The sequence below is a fragment of the Gymnoscopelus braueri genome (assembly GCF_963280865.1).
Source record: "Gymnoscopelus braueri genome assembly, chromosome: 4".
Classification (NCBI taxonomy): domain Eukaryota; kingdom Metazoa; phylum Chordata; class Actinopteri; order Myctophiformes; family Myctophidae; genus Gymnoscopelus; species Gymnoscopelus braueri.
Genome location: NC_137605.1, coordinates 10,497,488 through 10,517,909, shown reverse-complemented (window position 1 = coordinate 10,517,909; position 20,422 = coordinate 10,497,488). Strand labels below are relative to the sequence as shown.

General features: G+C 40.7%; 1 protein-coding gene across 2 annotated transcripts; it reads left to right on the top strand.

Annotated features, from left to right (window-relative positions):
- Nucleotides 1–931: 931 nt before the first annotated feature.
- On the top strand, nt 932–17,506 carry paqr7b (progestin and adipoQ receptor family member VII, b). 2 transcript variants are annotated; one of them, XM_080425581.1, is made up of 5 exons: nt 932–1,056; nt 10,745–10,976; nt 11,820–11,968; nt 12,536–12,917; nt 17,184–17,506. In XM_080425581.1, the coding sequence occupies exons 2-5, from the start codon at nt 10,752–10,754 to the stop codon at nt 17,493–17,495; spliced, it is 1,068 nt and encodes a 355-aa protein (XP_080281707.1). In that variant the 5' UTR covers nt 932–1,056; nt 10,745–10,751; the 3' UTR covers nt 17,496–17,506. The 2 variants fall into 2 exon arrangements, with proteins under 2 accessions (XP_080281707.1, XP_080281708.1); XM_080425582.1 differs by having other exon boundaries at nt 993–1,056; nt 10,742–10,976.
- The last annotated feature ends 2,916 nt before the right edge of the window (nt 17,507–20,422 follow it).

Here is a 20,422-nt window from a genome sequence, read left to right as displayed (position 1 = left end):
AAAAATATAGAAATTTGGCAATACTTAAGTTATGTAAAACTACCTCAAAATTGTAGTACAGTAGCCTACTTGAGTAAATGTACCTAGTAACTTCCCACCACTGGTTACATTAGCATTACATGATGCAGAACTGATCATTCAGAACTACAAGGATGCCTCGGTACAATGGGTGGGTGTGGTCGCTTACAGCGACGCTCATTGGTTAGAAGACCCGGAACAAGGGCAGCAGGTCGATCGCCGATTGGTTTAGAAGGGACGCCCGTCAAACGGCGGTCCCTCCTCTAGCCCTGAAACACAACTGTCATATCATGACAGTCATGACGAAACTTCAAGCTGGTTTTTGCACATCTCCATTTACAGTCTTTTCATCTACATAAAACGTTCATATTTCAAATATAAAGTGATTAACCAATGACCACGGATGGTAAAATTATGTACGGGTCCTCAAAAGTGCCGGTATCTTCCGTATTGTTCAATAAAATGCATTTTAATCCAATTGGTGGCCATTTAGTGTATCAGGAGTGCAATACACCTCCCAACCGATAAGCTCACGTCGTTGAAACTATATGGAGAAAATCGGAGAAAATGGCCATCAATCAAATTAAAATGATGTTTATTAAACAATACAGAACACAAGCATACTTTTGAGGAACCGTACATAATTGTAACATCCGTTGCCATAAGTTAAGCACCTTATATTTGAAATCAGAACGTTTATGTAGATGTACGGACCATAAATGGACAAAGTGCAAAGACCAGGTCGAGGTTCAGCCATGACGCTCTTGACGGACGAGCGTCATGTGATCCACGGCTATCCCTCCTCTCTTACAGCGGTGTCCAGCCGCTCCTCTCTCTCCTCACGCACGCTCTTCGTGCACGCTCCTCTCCCTCCTCGCGCACGCTCCTCTCTCTCTCCTCACGCACAGAGAGAACAGAACAGAACGGAATCCTCAGTCTCTTCTCCTCCGCCTATTCATTCAAACCATGATCCTCTTTTTACACCGTTTATCAGAGTCACGCTCGGACATTTAGGACAGATTCTGCCCTCTAAATAAGGTAGGTAAGAGTCCTATTCTATTTGATGTCATATTTGATGTGTTTTACATCCTAGGCTAATGTAATTTGTCTTTTTGTACCGGTGATTTGGCCCAGCTGCATGAATCGGCCTGTCAACGAACAAAATACATAAACTGTTGCTATTATATTTTTACATTTCGATCGTTTTTTTTTTTTTTTTTTTTTTAACGTTTTGGATGTAATATCGGCTGATGATGATAATAGGAGACAATCATCATCTCATCACCGCAGGGCCTTTGATCCACGGAGGATGCGAGCCATCACATGTATCCATGCATACAATATATTGGACACTATGTGTCGATCACCATTCATATAAGAGCTATAAGCCACAATGTAGCCTACAGTGAGCCTATATATAGAACCTGTGCGCTGATCGTTTCTCTGCCTGCCGTGTGTTTCCAGAGGAGTGAGTGTTTCGTCATATTGAAGAGGATTGTTGAAGTAATAAATATTGTAATGCCTGCTGCCTGAGTAACGGGAGGGTGGGGACAGTGTTGGATGGGCTTATGTTACGTAATGTCTTCCCATTCATCGCCGCCCCGTGCCATGTGTGTGTGTGTGTGTGTGTGTGTGTGTGTGTGTGTGTGTGTGTGTGTGTGTGTGTGTGTGTGTGTGTGTGTGTGCGTGCGTGCGTGCGTGCGTGCGTGCGTGCGTGCGTGCGTGCGTGCGTGCGTGCGTGCGTACCTCCTCCACTCCAGTGGTGGAAAAAGTATTCACCTTTTTTTACTTAAGTAAAAGTATTAATACTCCGATGTTAGTCTATTACAAGTCAAAGTCTGGAATTCTAAATTGACTTGAGTAAAAGCACAAAAGTATTGTTATCAAAATGTTCTTACATCTACAAAGTAGTAAATTTAGTTTTCAAATAAATGTAGTGGAGTAAAAGTACAATATTAGCCTCTATTGGAGTAGAAGTAGAACTACTGAAGATTGGAGATACTCAAGTAAAAATAACTCAACATTGTACTTAAGTACAGTACTTGTCTTGAGTACATGTACTTAGTTACTTTACACGACTGCTCCACTCCACTCCACGCCTTTTTTTCTACAGCCCTGCGTCCTAGAGAGCGTCCATCCATCATAATTACACACGGTCACACCACAGGCTGGAATGCATTCATTCCTCTGGTCTCTCTGTCTTCCTGTGCTCCTAAAGCTAAAGTCCTGTATTATTATTATGTGCAACAGGAAAACACGGCTTTAAAAACTAAGATATAAGCCGCTATAGGTTAGCTCTGGACTGGTCCATAGCGTTAGAAGGAGTTCTCCTTAACCCTATGTTACTTTCCAGTTGTTGCTCGCACACCCCCGGTAGCGCAGCCTCTCGTCTGTAGTCAAAATAAAAAATACTCTTTCGCTACTCACCAAAACAAAGACGGGTTTAAGATGGTGAAAGCCTACTCTCCTTAGTGGCAACACTCTGAGCCCCCCATCTCACGTCTAAAATAAATTTCTTGTCCAGAAAAGACAATATTTGACCGTAAGGAAAACATGTTTTAGTTACTCCACTGCGTCCCCTACAGATCTGGTTAATGGAATTTGTCTTTTTCTTTTCTGGACAAAAAGTGTATTTTAGACGTGAGGTGGGTGGCTCCAAGTGTTGCCACTAAGAACAGTAGGCTTTCACCATCTCAAAACCGTCTTTGTTTTGGTGAGTAGTGAAAGCGTATGTTTTATATTTTACTACAGACTAGAGGCCTGCGCTACCGGGGCTGTGCGGGAAACGGCTGGAAAGTAACATAGCGTTAAGGAGAACTCCTTCTAACGCTATGGGCCAGAGCTATAGGTTTACTGTAGTATCTGACTGGCAGTGAAACTGGACGGTGATGACAGCATACACTTCATTAATAATATGGAGGAGGCTATTCCATCTATAGCCTACTGTCTGTGGTGGAAAGTAACTAAGTACATTTACTCAAGTGCTTTACTATTATAAGTACTGTAATATAAGTACAATTTTGAATTATGTGTACTTTACTTGAGTATTTACAATATTTTTTACTTCTACTCCGCTACATCTCGGATCCATATTGTAGGCTACTTTTTACTACATTTACTTGAAAACTTTAGTTACTAGTTTACTTTGTAGATTTTGATTTATTATTACAAAACATACATTAACCCCTTCAGCCTTATATACATTTTGGCCATTTGAAAATAGCCGATCTACAAGCTCACAATGCGTCACGATGTGACGCATTGTGAGCTTGTTGATCGGCTATTTTCAAATATATTTTTATACATTTGAAAACTTGTGAAACGGGGCATTCTGCTATAGTTTCTACTTTTGGTACTTTAAGTACATTTTGATACCAATACTTTTGTTATGTTTTAAAATTTTGAATTACGGACTTTTACTACATACTTCTACATTGCAGTATTGATACTTTTGAGCACTTTTTCCACCACTGTCTTATGTGTAAAACAGTAAGGAAATGTTTGAGAACCACAACCTACTGTAGTCCAGTCAGTGGTTCTCAAACATTTTCTTATTGAGAATGTATTTGCCACAGACCCCCATCTGGAAAGGTTTTGTAGAGAATTTTCGGAGTTTTGAATCGGCTATTTTCAAATAGCTGATGCATAAAATAAGATTAAAGCGGTTAGACTGATTTTGATGCTATACATCAACTTAATTTCAACCCCCTCGAGGAACCACCTCAAGGACCCTTGGAGGTCCCCGGACCCCACTTTGAGAACCACTGACATACAGTGTAGCCCACTGTAGTCAGTGCTAGGCCTACAGTAGGCCTATAGGCTTCATTATCCATCACAAACCAATGATAATGATTAGTGCATCATGTGCCATTTCCTTTTGTTGTGTTAAATATCTCTGTATTTCCAGAGTAATCATAGGGTGTTTGTTCCATAAAAGGGGTCTCTCTCTCCGTCTCTCCAGCTCTTTAGTTAACATAAAATACATTTTAAGCACAGCATACCAATTTCAACCAATCAGGAGAGAGAACCATACAGTGTAGCCTACAGGAAAAACAAGTGACATTGGAAGTGATGAAACAAACAAAATTGGAATTGTTACACAAACTGATAAATTATCTTTGAGGGTTTCTCCCCCCTGATTGGATGAAAGTTATGGCTATTTTCAAATTGCCTATGTATAAAATAGGGCTCAAGTGGTTAATGTAGGCCTATGTTTTATAATATAATAATTTATATCTGCAAAGTAACTAGTAACTAAAGTTTTCAAATATTTGTAGTGGAGTACAATGTTTTCCTCAGAGATGTGGGGTAAAAGTAAAAGTATTGAAAATGGGAAATACTCTAGTAAAGTAAAGTACAGTACTTGAGTAAATGTACTTAGTTACTTAACACCACTGATAACGATGACTATAAAAATGGGAGCCTCCCTGCTTGGCACTGAGCATCAAGTGTTGTATGGGGGGGGGGGGGGCTGATTGGTCTTGGTCCCTCACAACTTCGGAGGGAGAGAAATCTATTGAGAGGGGCCAGACCTAATCTGCCAAGGGCAATTTTCTTTTGCAATAGCAGATTCGTGTGGAACCAGGCTACTTTGCACTGGCTTCCTGTCATTTTTAGAGTTCAATTCAAGGTCCTGGTGCTCACTTTTAGAGCTCTGCATGGCCAGGCACCTGAATATCTAACTGACCTGCTTGAACCATATGTAGCCAGCAGGACCCTGAGGTCAGCTGAGCCTGACCAGTGGTCATTCCTACCAGGTTAACCCATAAAGACCGGGAACGCATCTGTGTGTCATTTTTGATTTCTTTGCTATTCAAATATAGCACATAGCGCGCCACCGAGTGCCACGCTATGTGCTTGTAGACTATTTTTGAAAAATCGTGAAAATGTGTGGAAAACTATGAATATATATATATATATTTAAAGCAAACATTTGTAACTCAGATCTTTCCTTCTGGGGGATTATTTAATATCCTGACAGTTAAAAAATAAAAATAAACTTAAGTTGCTATAATATCAGTGGTTCTCAAACGTTTTCATGTCAAGGACCCCCAAAATGATATGTATTTGGCCGCGGACCCCCATCTCAAAATATGTTGTTCCAGGGACTACCCAGAAGGAAAGATGTGAGTTACAAATGTTCGCTTTAAAAATATATATTCAAAGATTTGTGCACATTTTCACTATTTAAAAAAAAAAATGCAGATCTACAAGCCCATAGCACGGCACACGCGCTATGAGCTTGTAGATCTGCTATTTTTGGATAGCCAAATAAATCTAAAATGACATGCGTTCCCGGTTTGCTTTTCAGCCTGTAGCGCCTAGACTCTGGAATGCCCTTCCTCGTGGCCTGAGAGTTGCAGCGTCTGTGGATATTTTTTAAGAATCAGCTAAAACACTATTGTCAGGCTACAGTTTCAACACGCCTTTGGGTAATGTCATTGAGCTTCTCCTCCAGGTGTGAAATGTGTCTGCTGTTTGCTTTTCTCTGAGATGCATTGTGTTTTTGTTCCGTTTCTTATCATTTGAATGGTTCTCGCTGTTTTCATTTCTGTTGTATGTAAAGCACTTTGTGAGTTCTCTGTGTGAAATGTGCTATACAAGTAAAATGTGCTTGCTTACACACTTACTTGTACATCAAGCCGCCTAATGCTGTCCTGCCCTGTGGGCCTCATGGCTATAGGCAAGGCTTACATTATTATTATACTACCTTTAACCCATTCAATTCGGGAACGCATCTACATAATGTCTTGTTTTCAGTTTTCTGAAAACCGTATGTTGCTATAATATCAGTGGCTCTCAAACTTTTTCATGTCAAGGACCACCCAAAATTGTACTTATTTGGCCGCGGACCCCCATCTCAAATTGTTTTGTTCCAGGGATATTTAAAATACATATATTCAAAGATTTGCGCAAATTTTCATGATTAAAAAAAAATAGCAGATCTACAAGCTCATAGCGTGGCACTAGGTGCTGTGCTATGAGCTTGTATATCTGCTATTTTTGAATAGCCAAACTATAAGAAAATCGCTATAGCTGAATTCTAAAATGACACAGATGCGTTCCGGGATTGCATTATGTTAACTCGTTTTGCTGAATATTGAGTTGAGATCCCTCTGAAAAGACTCTGAAAAGCCAGGCACCCCTCCATATAAGAGAAGAGTTGATTTGTTTTCAAAATGTTTTTGAAATTGTTTGCACAATCTTTCAAAAAAATAAATGTCAAACCGGTTCCAAAATAGCAGATCTACAAGCTCAGATCTACAAGCTCAGATCTACTAGCTCAGATCTACAAGCTCAGATCTACAAGCTCAGATCTACAAGCTCAGATCTACAAGCTCAGATCTACAAGCTCAGATCTACAAGCTCAGATCTACAAGCTCTTCAAGCTCACTAGTGCATACAATCTTTCAAGCTAAGCTCCCAGCGAATCGCAATGTGACCCGTAGATCGTCTGTTTTCAAATAGCCCATGGTCTCTACTGTATCCTAATATTACCATATCCTATATCACGGTTCTTCAACAGGGGGTCCGGGACCCCCATGGGGTCCTCAGAGTTACTACAGGGGGGCCACCAAACAAACAAAAACATTCATTTACACAACAGCTCTCACATCTATGAAGTTCAATCTATTCAATCTGTAACACAATTTTACACAACATTATGTAGTGGGGGTCCCTGTTCCATCTCTCTCTCTCTCAGCTAAGGGGTCCTTGGCCTGAAACACATTGAAGACCCCTGTCCTATATCATTATCCTATCATATATTAAAATGGTCTAATGGGTGGGTGGGTCACAGGGTCGGCCGGTGGACCACTGCATAATATATACATGTTTAAACATTTATAATAATTTCTCCATGGACCACTATGCAAGTATCGCCATGGACCACTACTGGTCCGTGGACCACTGGTTGAGAAACTTAGGAATAGCCTAAGTGTAAAACAGAGTACTACATTACAGGGTAAAATATTCATTGCCTGTGCTGCTGTGAGTGTTGCCATGTCCGCTTATTATAAGCGACTTTGGGCTTGTTTTTCTGTAAAGTTGCTTGTAAATATTGGTAGTTGCGGGTTGCGTTTTTTCTTGGCTTGTTTCTTATTTTGGGCTTGCTTCCTAAATGTTGTTTAAAACACTGGTTTTCAAACATTCTCTCGTCAAGGACCCCCAAATTAATGTAGGCCCCTATTATTTGTCCACAGACCCCCATATAAAAGTATGTTGTGAGCCATGTACCACATTAGTGTTGAAATGTTCCCTTTTTTCAAGATTTGTTTTAAAAGTAGCAGATCTACAAGCTCACAACGCGTCGCATAGCTTGTAGATCTGCTATTTTCAAATGGCTTGTTTTCATAGACCTGGCTGCTTATTTCTCGCAATATATGGCAACACTGGTTGCTGTGTGTCAGTGCCTCACCATCACTAGTCTAGATTCAACAATCAAGAGGGTTTATATTTGTCACTCACTCATATTACAGGTATCAGTGACATGTTGGTGTAGCTCAGTGGTTTTAGCTCCAGACCCCCCAAAAGACAAATTTAATGTCTCTCCAGGACCCAAACTGAAAGTAGCCAATCTCCAACGCGTCACTACTTCTTAATTTCTTTGTCAAATTTATGGGATTTCTTTGATTGTATTTTCTTGTTTGTTCAAATTAGTTTTTAATTTATGAGACCTGGGGGTAAATCTTTGAAAATATTTTGAAATGTTAATAATTAAAAACGAAATGTTGGAAACGAAAAATAAAAGGGATATTTACTTGTGACTCATAATTAAAAAAATCAGTCTGTGACCCAAAAAGGTATGTGTAGCATGCTCCACAAGACCGCACTAACAATTATTACAATATGCAAGAGATGATCAGGATGATTAGAAGCGGCGGGGTCTAATCACCCTGAAGGGGTGAGAATTGACCAGTTAGCCGGTCAATAATGACCGGCTCACTGGTCTTTATCCAGCTTACATGGCTACTTAATAAATAAATAAACACATACATTGACGTAAAATTATTGATTTGAAAAGGTTTTAATTGCTTATGCTAAATACATAGTCCTTCAGACTTATGCCCGGTGCATCCAGGTGCAACGCGGTCGGTTCCGCTAAAGTCTGGTAGAAAGTGTGGATAAAATATAACATCAATATTCTCATCTGTTATACTGCATTGACCTATTTCTCACCTCAAATGTTCTTAGAAACATTCTTCAGTGCAGGGGTCTTCAACAGGGCGTCCGGGACCCCTAGGGGGTCCTCAGAGTTACTACAGGGGGTCTGACAAATCTTTGTGTGATATGATTTTATTTTTAGCCAAAAATAGCAGATCTACAAGCTCACAACGCCTCGCAGCGCGAGGCGCTGTGAGCTTGTAGCTTGTAGATCTGCTATTTTTGGCAAAGAGGTATAGGTGTAGAGGGAAAAAAAGAGTAGACCAACTAAAAAAAAGAAAGTTTAATCTGAAACACAATTTTATACATTATAGAGGGGGTCTCTGCTTCATCTCTCTCTCAGCTAGGGGGTCCCTGGCCTGAAAACGTTGAAGACCCCTGCTTTATGTACTCTTTAACTGTGAAATGACATTGTGTCATTGTTTGCATGGCCACCACAACAATGAAGACCGGTGGGGGAGAATAATTTAGCGACTATGATGGATCACACAGGGACGCTCTTTAAAGAATGATTTGGAAACAGCAGTAAGTAGATTAGAAGTGGCAGACAGTGAAATAAATACAGTCTTCCCTCTGGAGTGGAAGGCTTTCCAGCTAATAAGTCAAACTGAATAATTTGCTACTCCCTCCTGCATTATAAATGTGTGTGGCTTGTGTGTGTGTGTGTGTGTGTGTGTGTGTGTGTGTGTGTGTGTGTGTGTGTGTGTGTGTGTGTGTGTGTGTGTGTGTGTGTGTGTGTGTGTGTGTGTGTGTGTGTGTGTGCAGTGGTGGAAAAAGTGCAAATTTTGTTTTACTTTAGTAAAAAGTATCAATACTGCAATATAGAAATAGGCCTACTCTGTTACAAGTAAAAGTACAGAATTCAAAATGTACAAGTGAGCTTGTAGATCTGCTATTTTTAAATGGCCTAAATGTATGTAGAGCTGAAGTGGTTAATGTATGTTTTGTAGTAATAATCAAAATCTACAAAGTAAGTAGTAACTAAAGTTTTCAAATAATTGTAGTGGAGTAAAAGTAGCCTACAATGTTTGTCTCTGAAATGTAGTAGAGTAGAAGTAAAAGTATTGGAAATTGGAAATACTCAAGTAAAGTACAAATACCTCAAAAGCTCTACTTATAAGTACAGTGCTTGAGTACAGGCATTAGTTACTTTCCACCACTGTGTGTGTGTGTGTGTGTGTGTGTGTGTGTGTGCGTGTGCGTGTGCGTGTGCGTGTGCGTGTGTGTGTGTTGGTTCTTGCAATGCTGCGTACCGGGGGCCGGGGGGGGGGGGGGGGTGTATAGTTTCTATTACGGAACTAGAGAGCAATGCAGTTGGAATGATAAGTAAGCCTGAGCCAAAAAAAATATATAATTAAATATTTATATGAGCAGTTGCGTAAGCAACACTGCTGGTTCCATGTTCACTTTTTCAGTTTGAACTTTTTATACGAGTTAAAACACAAACAATGATTTGTATAAAACCATGCGAGGACAATTGAGATCTCTCAGGTCCTCTGACAAAGGCCTTCTGGACATACCCGCGGCCAGACCCAAAACAAAGGGTGGTTTGCTCCTACACTGTGGAACGCCCTACCTTTGGCTGTAAAAAAAAAATGCTGAGTCAGTCGACGGTTTTAAGAGCATGTTAAAAAACATATTTGTTTCGTAAGCATTTTGTCTCATGAAGTTAATCCATCCCTGACGTCAATGTTTTGCTTTAATTCTTGTTGTGTTATTACTCTATCGTGCCTTGTTTTAACTTGTTTTAACTTGATTGTTTATATTGTGGTCCATTGTACAGCACCTTAAAGGGATAGTTCACCCCCCAATGTTTTGATGACCGGCAGCGGTTCCGGTAGGAGACGCAAAGAGTGAAGAGTCTCCTTTGTGTCTCCTACCGGTCCACTGGTCATCAAATTATTGGCTTAGGAATGCGACAAAAACAAAATAATATCCATGAATTCAAGTCTCCATGGGGTGACTAATCCATAAAAAGAAAAAAAATAAATTTAGGTGAACTATCCCTTTAACTGTAACATTGTTCCGAAAGGAGCTTTATGGATAAAATGTACTTATTTACTTACATTTGTCCATTTCTCAAATTATACTATTCTTGTGGGGACATTTGGCGCACACAAGTACAGTATAGTGACACATTGGTTCTCAAAGTGGGGTCCGGGGACCCCCAAGGGTACCAGGGGGTTCCCAGCAAAATTAGTTAATATAGTAACACAATCATTTTAACCAGTTTAACCATCTTTTATACTTTGGCTATTCAAAAATAGCAGATCTACAAGCTCATAGCGCGGCACCGAGTGCCGCGCTATGAGCTTGTAGATCTGCTATTTTTTTTTAAATCCCTGGCACAATATTTTTTGGAGTGGGGGGGGGGTCTGTAGTCAAATACATATAATTGTGGAGGTCCTTGACATGAAAAAAAGTTTGAGAAACCACTGTAGTAAGATAAACCAAACGATGAGCGGTGCTCAAGTCCATCCAGATATTGATATCTCTATCTCTCTCTCTCTCTCTCTCTCTCTCTCTCTCTCTCCCCCTCGTCTCTCGCCCACTCCGGCAGCAGCGTTGTCATGGCGACGGTGGTGATGGAGCAGATCGGCCGGTTGTTCATCAACGCGCAGCAGCTGCGTCAGATCCCGCGGCTGCTGGAGTCGGCGTTCCCCACGCTGCCCTGCACCGTCAAGTCCGCCGACGTGCCCTGGGTGTTCCGGGAGCCGCACATCCTGGCCGGGTACCGCCAGCCCGACCAGAGCTGGAGGTACTACTTCCTCACGCTGTTCCAGAGGCACAACGAGGTAGGAAACCTCTGATCTCCATATTTATACTTTTTGTGTTTTTCTTTTTGTAAATTAATGCCTTGATGATCATACCACAGCGTCACACAAAAGTATCAAAGGTATCAAATCCACAAGCTCAAGTCAAAACACTAGAGGAATAAACCCCGGTCTTCATCACCCAGAAGGGGTTTATGTCTCAATAATGACCCCGCATCCAATTGATTATCCCTCTTATTACACGGCTACTTAATAAGGACATTAATACATTGACCCAAATGCAACAACAACATGAAGGATTTCATTGCTTACGCTAGTAGTGAAGGTAGTCCCTTAATTTATGCCAGATGTGTCAAGTGCAACGTGGTCGCCTATGAAAACAACGGGAATTTTTGATGAAATGGAATCAATATTCGGTTACATTGTCTTATTTCTCGCTTCAAATGTTTTCAAAAACATTCTTGAGAGCAATGTTTAGCTGTAAATGACATGGTGTGTTTGTTTACATGGCTGCCAGGTTGAATACAGCTAAAAATCAAGCAGCGCAGATTGATATGAGCAGGTGCTCTGAGTCTCTGATTAGACTCTAATCAGAGACTCAGAGCACCTGCTCAAAATTCCCGTTGTTTTAATAGGCAACCGCATTGCACTTGACACATCTGGCATAAATTAAGGGACATTAGACAGAGGTCTGTTATTGAGCTCAGCGGTCATCGTAAAAAAATAACTCACCGATGAATTTGGCAATTGACCGATCAGAATGGAGCATTCAACCAAGCTGTGTAATAAGTGTGAATATACACATTGTGTGTCTGTATAAATGCACCATTTACCATTGTTACCATTTTACCTCTATACACCAAGGCGCTGAACGTGTGGACGCACCTACTGGCGGCGTTTGTCATCCTGGTTAAGTGCCGAGAGATCGCCGAGACGGTGGACTTCCTGCGGGATCCGCACTCGCAACCCCTCTTCATTGTGCTGGTGGCGGCCATCACCTACCTCACCTGCAGGTGCTTGTAACTTTGTTTGTTTGTTTATAAGTTAATTTATGTATTTATTCACATAAAAAAAAGGGTTGCAACTATTTTTATTAACAAATCGGCGACAAAATAATATATTTTATAACTGTGAGATCTGTGATTTTGTGAATCTGAGATTATTAACCGTTCCACACTCACCCCCCCCCTAAATCAGTGGTTTTCAACCAGTGGTTGGTCCAGGTGGTCCCTAACTAAATGATGGTAACCAAATGGACCCTTATACAGTATATCTTTAACTCTTGAGTGTAAAATGTTTTATTTTTTCATTTTACGCTCTCAAGAGTTACATTATTGTTAAACATCTGCATTACTTACTTATTAATTAAAGAAGTCTACACAATTAGAGAATGTAGAATTTTTTTTATTTTGACAAAATCTTATCCAACGATAACACAATATTCTAAGTTTTGGGTCTGAGAGGGTCTAAATATCATCAAATGGTTCCGTGGCTCAAATGCCGAATAAATGATGGACCTTGACATGTAAAGGGTTGAAAACCCCCGCCCTAAATGACTGTGTCGGTGTTGTCCCCCGCAGCGCTCTGGCCCACCTGCTCTCCGCCAGGTCGGAGCTCTCCCACTACACCTTCTACTTCCTGGACTACGTGGGCGTGGCCGTGTACCAGTACGGCAGCGCCCTGGCGCACTACTACTACGCCATCGAGGAGGACTGGCACGCCCGTGTGCGCGGCTTCTTCCTGCCCGCCGCCGCCTTCTTCGCCTGGCTCTCCTGCCTGGGCTGCTGCTACGGCAAGTTCGCCAGCCCCTCCATGCCCAAGTTCGCCCACAAGCTGTTCCAGGTGGTGCCCTCGGGCCTGGCCTACTGCCTGGACATCAGTCCCGTGCTCCATCGCATCTACAGCTGCCACCAGCAGGAGCAGGGCTGCTCCGACCAGGCCGTGTCCTACCACCGCCTCCAGGTCGGCAGTCGCTTCATTCATTATCAGTCAGTGGTGTAAAGTAACTAAGTACATTTACTCAAGTACTGCACTTAAGTAAAATTTTGAGGTATTCTTTACTTTACTGGAATATTTCCAATTTTCAATACTTTTACTTATGCTCCACTACATCTCAAAAGGCAAATATGGTACTGTTACTCCACTACAATTACTTGAACACTTTAGTTGCTAGTTACTTTGCAGATATAAATTATTATATTATAAAACATACATTAACCACTTATTAGCCAAATTTCATACAGGCTATTTGAAAATAGCAGATCTACAAGGTCACAACGCGTAGCAACGCGTTGTGAGCTTGTAGATCTGCTATTTTCAAACATTTTAGTGCTTTTACTATTGGTACTTTAAATATATTTTGATGCCAATACTTTTGTACTTTTACTCAAGTAACACTTTGAACACAGGCCTTGTACCTGTAACAGAGTATTTTTTATAATGTGGTATTATTACTTTTACTTAAGTAAAACATTTGAGTACTTTTTCCACCACTGATTATCGTATTTATTATACAATTATTTTACAATCAGTATGACCTACGATCAATAATGCCAAAATGTCAGATCATTTTGCCATTTCACAAAAAGGTGCATGAATTCACTAAAACCCCTAGTGGCGGATTCAAGAATCAAGGTTATTGTCACATCACAGGTTTAAATTTATGGATCTCCCTGGATCTGAAATAAAGATTGAATTTAATTTAATAGAAAAGTGTCGATCTATTGTTGAAAATTGTCGATCTATAAGCTGACAACGAGCTTGTTGATCTGCTGTTTTCTGCCAAGGTCTTCGCCACAATACGATAAGGATGCATCATGCTGGGTTTTAAGTGGTCAAGGAAAGTGTTATAGTCGACAGGCCAGCCTGGTGATCAGCCGGTGATCAGGCCTTGGTCACAACAGTCAGACAGTAGCCTGATGGAAGCTGTTCAGGGATCTGGCGGTGGGATCTGGTTTGGCTTCTCACAATACGGATTGGGTAAAGGAAATCTGATCCTAGATCTGTACTTGAAGGCATTAAAAAAGTCAGGTTGTGTCTTTCCAATCAGTCATTATGCTTGATGCCAGAGATGTCCACGAGTCTCTGAGCTCGAGTCCGAGTCAAGTCTCAAGTCTTTGAGGCTCGAGTCGAGTCAAGTCTCAAGTCTTTGAGGGTTGAGTCGAGTCGAGTCCGAGTCAAGTCTCGGGTCTTTGAGGCTCGAGTCGAGTCGAGTCTCAAGTCTTTGAGGCTCGAGTCGAGTCGAGTCTCAAGTCTTTGAGGGTTGAGTCGAGTCGAGTCCGAGTCAAGTCTTTGAGGGTCGAGTCCGAGTCAAGTCTCGAGTCTTTTTAAAGTCTTTTAAAAAAAAAAAAAAATGGGGGGGGGGGGGGGGGGCATAGATGTTAAAGTATAGACAGGTCATAATAAATCACATTAGATTCACAGATTAGAGATTTTATGTATTTTCCCCACAATTTATTTTCATTCAAATGAAATGTGATTGAACTTGCACTAATAATGACTTTAGTTGATTTTTCACTATTTAAAATATAGTATTTCTTAATTATTAATAATTACAGCTTGTAGATTGGCTATTTTCATGATTTTTAATTGTTTTTAAATAATAATAAAAAAGGAACATACAAGATTTCCACCCGACAGCGATAATATATAGCCAATATGGTTCTGTATCAGTATATGAGTCAGTTTTTGCAGATTTCATTCTAATTGGCTACTATGCCTGCATATGAATTTCATGGGCCTGGGTAGGTCACCCTGGCTTGGCGGAGATATGCCCTGTTGCGCACACTCTACTCCGCACAGCAGTCCAACAGCAGAGCAGGTGAAAGCAATTCACTTAAACGAGGGCTGTGTTGCGCACCAAAAAACTGTCTAAATGTGGATCCCCAGTTCAAATATGATTCTTTTGGGGCCTGAAAAGGTTTGAGAACCACAGCTTTTATGCAGTGAACATTACATGAGCGTAGCGTTTACCGTGGTGAAGTGTTGAATATTCACCCAGCTGGGTTTAACGAAATGAAAATCCGATGTTTCCTAAACGTGCTGTCACAGATGATCCGACCATCTTATAAAAAATGTAAGCATATGCCAAGATAACTGAGGTTATATAGCTGATTCTGAGCTAAACATATTTGTTTAATTTCGAAGTTTTTATATTTAAACTTTATGATGAAAGGCCGCGGCGGCCACACACATAGCAGCTGTTGCGCTCGCCTCTCCATGTTTAGGTTAATGAGCAGCATGAAACAGCTTGACTGAATCCGGCTCCGCGCAGCGCGCACTGGAGCGGAGGTTTCTTTGCGGGGGGGGGACAGGGGAGTGGAAGTTTTTTGGGCATTTCATTCATTTATTTGTCCAAAAAATAAACATAAAATAAAGATTGTCCACGAGTCTTTGAGGCTCGAGTCGAGTCAAGTCTCAAGTCTTTGAGGCTCGAGTCGAGTCAAGTCTCAAGTCTTTGAGGGGCGAGTCAGAGTCGAGTCGAGAGTCTCGTTTTTGGCCACTCGAGTGCGACTCGAGTCCGAGTCCCTAACTCGAGTCCCCATCTCTGCTTGATGCATGACGTGCATGCTGCCATGGCAGCAGCTTTTGAGGCTTTTATTTGCGTAGGGTCCGGGAAGTTGCCTGCATCCACACATCGTATGTGGGGTGTTTTCTTCTAAAATATAGGCACGTCAAACAAGGTTGTTGCTTACAATAAACAGATAAATGGCTGTGCTTTAATGCACATCACATTTATATGCCTCTTTACACATATGTCTTCCTCCCTTCCCTTACTATGCCATGCTGATGAGGATTATTTAAGTTTTTTTTTCTCATTGTCATTGTTTGTAGCACAGTAAATTGCATTTAGCTTCTTGTACCTGTCATGTGTCAGGTTCTGGTGAGAACCCAAATACAGACAGCATGGCGGGTAGTAAGAACACAATCTAAGACTGGCATTTAAAGGGATAGTTCAACGTGACTTTTTTTCTATCAATTAGTCACCCCATGGAGACTTGAATTCATGGAGTTTTATTGTTTTTGTCGCATTCCTAAGCCAATAATTTGATGACCGGCAGCGATTCCGATAGGAACCACTGCCTACTGGTCCGCTGGTCATCAGATTATTGGCTTATAGGAATGCGACAAAAACTAGTCTCCATGGGGTGACTAATCGATAGAAAAATATATAATTTTTTTTGTGAACTATCCCTTTAATACCGGTGACACAGGTGAACATAGACAAGAACATGTCTAAAACAAACAAACAAAAACATGACTCAACAAGGGCTGACTGGAGAACAACGCTGATATACACATGAGGGCTGATTACAAATGTGATACAGCTGGAGCAAACAGAAACATAGAACCAAGAAAACTAGACCAGGGGAAACAAATGCGTAGAAATACAAGACCTAGAGACAATCAATGATGATACGAAAGTCTGTGACAGTGACAGTATGAGTAGTGACACATAAAACCTTGAAATTCGCCATTTTAGTGAAGTTGCATATTTATACCTGGGATTATTATATCGTGGAAACCTCATTTGTCCGAAACTGTTACTTTTCAGGATTCAAATATTAAAAAATGCAAAAAAATAAAATAAATCATGCTGCGTTTCCAGCTTGTAGATCTGCTATTTTTGATACTTTTGTGTGACGCTGTAGGCTAGTATGATCAAGTAGGGCATTCATTTACGAAAAAACACAAAAAGTTACAATATGGAGATAAAGGTTTCCGCCCGACAACAACGACATCTTTTTTGGCTGTGTATGATAGTTTTTTTAAAATACAATAAATGTAAGCCTTCCGGCAGTGGCGATTCAATAGCGGGGGGGGGGGGGGGGGGGGGTTGGGGGCAACCCTGGCAGCCGAAATATGTTTTTGTTTTAATATAATAATATATATTTTTTTACTATATATTGTGTTTTGTCAATATATGTCAAGTGCAGAATATATGCTGCATATATGCCATATTCAGGTTCATATAATGTGCATTATATATGTGGATATATAGGAATTATATGTCTTATATTTATACTTATATACGTCCACATATATACAGGCGGCCAATTTAGAATATGTCACATATATGATAAACATATATATGTTGCATATATAAAAACATAATATGTTCATATATTTCCTTTGCCCCCCCTGCTGGTAGAGGCAAACATCGCCTATATGCCTTCCAGTAGGATAATCTTAACATTTTCCCCCAATCTGGCAACCCTTTGCTACCAGGTGCTGTTCTTCCTGGCCAGCGCTTACTTCTTCGCCTACCCGCACCCGGAGCGCTGGTTCCCGGGCCGCTGTGACTTCGTGGGCCAGGGCCACCAGATCTTCCACGTGTTCCTGGTGCTGTGCACGCTGGTGCAGATCGAGGCGCTGCGCACGGACTTCACCGAGCGCCGGCCGCTCTACGAGCGCCTGCACGGCGACCTGGCGCACGACGCCGTCGCCCTCTTCATCTTCACCGCCTGCTGCAGCGCGCTCACCGCCTTCTACGTGCGCAAGCGCGTGCGCGCCTCCCTCCTGGAGAAGAAGGAGCACTGAGGAGGAGGAGGAGGAGGAGGAGGAGGAGGAGGAGGTGGAGGACCGGACCGAGAGGACAACGCAAAGCGGTCTTGATTTTTAGTTTTTTTACACTGGAGAGACGATGCATTACAGTTTTAAATGTTCACATTGTTTAACCCGGGTTTAAGACCGGGAACGCATACTGTGTCATTCTAAGATTTCTTTGGGCTATTCAAAAATAGCAGATCTACAAGCTTGTAGATCTGCTATTTTTTGAAAAATCGTGAAAATGTGTGCAAACCTTTGTCAAATGTCTCAACAAAATGTCTTCATTTTTCTGAAAAACTATAGTTGCTATATCAGTGGTGATCCAATTTTTTTCTTGTCAAGGACCACCCAAAATGTACGCCGATCCCCATCAACATATCGTTCCAGGGACCCCCCAGAAGCAAAGATTTGAGTTAAAAATGTTTTTTTTTTAAAAAGCATTATTCAACACAAATGTTCAAGATTTTTTTAAATAACAGCAGATCTACAAGCAGTGCCGCGCTACGAGCTTGTAGATCTGCTGTTATTGAATAGCCCAAAGTATAAAATAATGGTTATTGCTATAAACATCTAAAATGACACGGTATGCGTTCGCGGTCTTAATGGGTTGACGTCAGCCGTTTGTTCTTGATGAACCTATGGTTTTTAATGTTGTTCGTGTGGCCTGCCAAACGACAGTGTGCTGGGCAAAGTGTTATTCCAGTAACTGTGTATTTTTGTGACTGACCATGAAAAAAAAAAGTTTGTATTCTTTTCTGTTTTAGTTCTTTTGTTTCTTGCAGAACAGGTTGTACTTGTGATTAGACACGGCAGAACATCTTTGCACATGGTAAAATGAAGGACACAAGTGGTCATGAAGAAAAAGTTATTGTTTTATTTTTCCACAAGCTATTATCTCCAAAAAAAGGAAAAAAATCACCATTCTCTCTCTGGTGAGAATCCGTTTGGCCTCCCTCCAAAGTATAGTTTTCACCAGTGGTGGAAAAGGTACTCACATTATTTAGGCTACTTGAGTAAAAATATCAATACTGCAATATGGAAATATTCCGGAATAAGTAAAAGTCAGGAATTGAAAATGTACGTGAGTAAAAGTACAAACATATTGGCATCAAAATGTACTTAAAGTACCAAAAGTAAAAGTACTCATTAAGCAGAATGTCCCATGTCAAGTTTTTAAATGAAAATAGCAGATCTACAAGCTCACAATGCGTCGCTTCGCGACGGCTATTTTCAAATGGCCGAAATCTATACAGGGCTGAAGTGGGTAAATGTATATTTTGTAATAATAATCCAAATCTACAAAGTAACTAGTAACTAGTTTTCAAATAAATGTAGGGGAGTAAAAGTACAATATTTGGATCCGAAATGTAGTGGAGTAGAAGTAAGGTATTGGATAGGTATTGGAAATTGGAAATGCTCTAGTAAAGTACAAATACCTCAAAATTGTACTTAAGTACAGTAAATGTACTCAGTTACTTTACACCACTGGTTTTCACTAAAGATTCTGAAAGAATGTTGCACCTCGACAAACAAGATATGAGCTCTTAAACGCAGTGAGCAGACAAATTGAGTCAATTAAGAATGCCTTTTTTTAACCGAACATAACCATGTTTTGATAATATGTATTGTGACCCGCCTCCCCTAATCAAATTGCGGCTCTTTATTCAGCGTATTTATTTTTGTAATTTTGTGTCTCATGATATTTCAAGGCTTCTGCTCTCTCTCTCACTAACTGGCTTCCTGCTGTACTACTTTTGACCTCAAAAACAGGGATGTTTGCATTTGTGTCCCTTTTTTTTCATGGCGGTAAAACACTGTGCCACAATATATTACCGAATGAGTGCTGGAAGTGATATTTTTCTGTTAAAATGAGACTCAAATAGCTCTATATTCCTATAGTAAACAATGCTCTAGCACATTTTGTCCAGCAACAGCAGTCTCCCAGTCTCTCCAGCTCTTTAGTAAACAGAAAATACATTTTCAGGTGGGACACCGATTCCATCCCTTCAGGAGAGGGTTTAGTAAACCCATTTAGACCTGGAAAGCTTATACGTTCTTATACCCTTACAACCCGGGAAAGCATCTGTGTCATTTTAGATGTTGCTATGTATATACAAAACTTGGGTTCGGATTTAGAAGGCGTTTTTTCAAAATCGGTCTAAATGGGTTACATTTTTATAGAGCTCCAATTCAAATGTTGTTCTGCAATTGCTTTTGTAGCATCGATTACTTTCAGAATATAGAACCATATAACTATTTAACAAAAATAAAAAATAAAATAACTAAATGTTTTGTTTTGGCCAAAACATCACCGTTAAGAACTAGTTTGCAAGCCAAACGTACCTCTATACTAAAGGGAGACCTTCTCTGTGTCAGTGAACGGTGCAGAGCAATGAGGCTGGCACTCAACACTGGAAGAATTCTGTGCCCAAGATTTACTATGATGTCTGTGTTTTGACAATGTTGTTTTTTTTGTACTCAAAGAGGGCTGGTACTGCAGCGTTTGCCTTTTCACGCCCCATGATGTCAATGCCTTCTCGTGTGCATTGTTATTTTGGTTGGTTTGTTAGACTTGACTGACTTGCTATAAAGCCCTATGAGAGTATGTTGTTCTGGTGTATCTGTATATCGTCACTGTCCGTTGGAAACCTTGTATGTCCGAGACCGTTACTTTTCAGGAATGTTCCAGTGAACCCAGCGTGGTTATTATTTTGTCACAAGCTCTTGTTAATACTTTATATTGATATACATATTTATAAAAACCCACAGACAGACTTTAACCACTTTCACAATGTTTCAAACCTAGCTTTTAGACAACACGGTTGTATGACAAGTAGGGCATTCATTTATTTAAAAAATGGTAATGTGGAAATACAAGGTTTCTGCCTGACAGCAGCAATTTTAATTTAACGTGTGTG

Excerpts from the sequence above, each read along its gene's own strand:
- paqr7b (XM_080425581.1), top strand. The coding sequence starts at position 10,752 with ATGGCGACGGTGGTGATGGAGCAGATCGGCCGGTTGTTCATCAACGCG. Across the intron at positions 11,969-12,535 it reads ATCACCTACCTCACCTGCAG|CGCTCTGGCCCACCTGCTCT; the intron begins GTGCTTGTAACT and ends TGTCCCCCGCAG. Across the intron at positions 12,918-17,183 it reads TGTCCTACCACCGCCTCCAG|GTGCTGTTCTTCCTGGCCAG; the intron begins GTCGGCAGTCGC and ends CTTTGCTACCAG.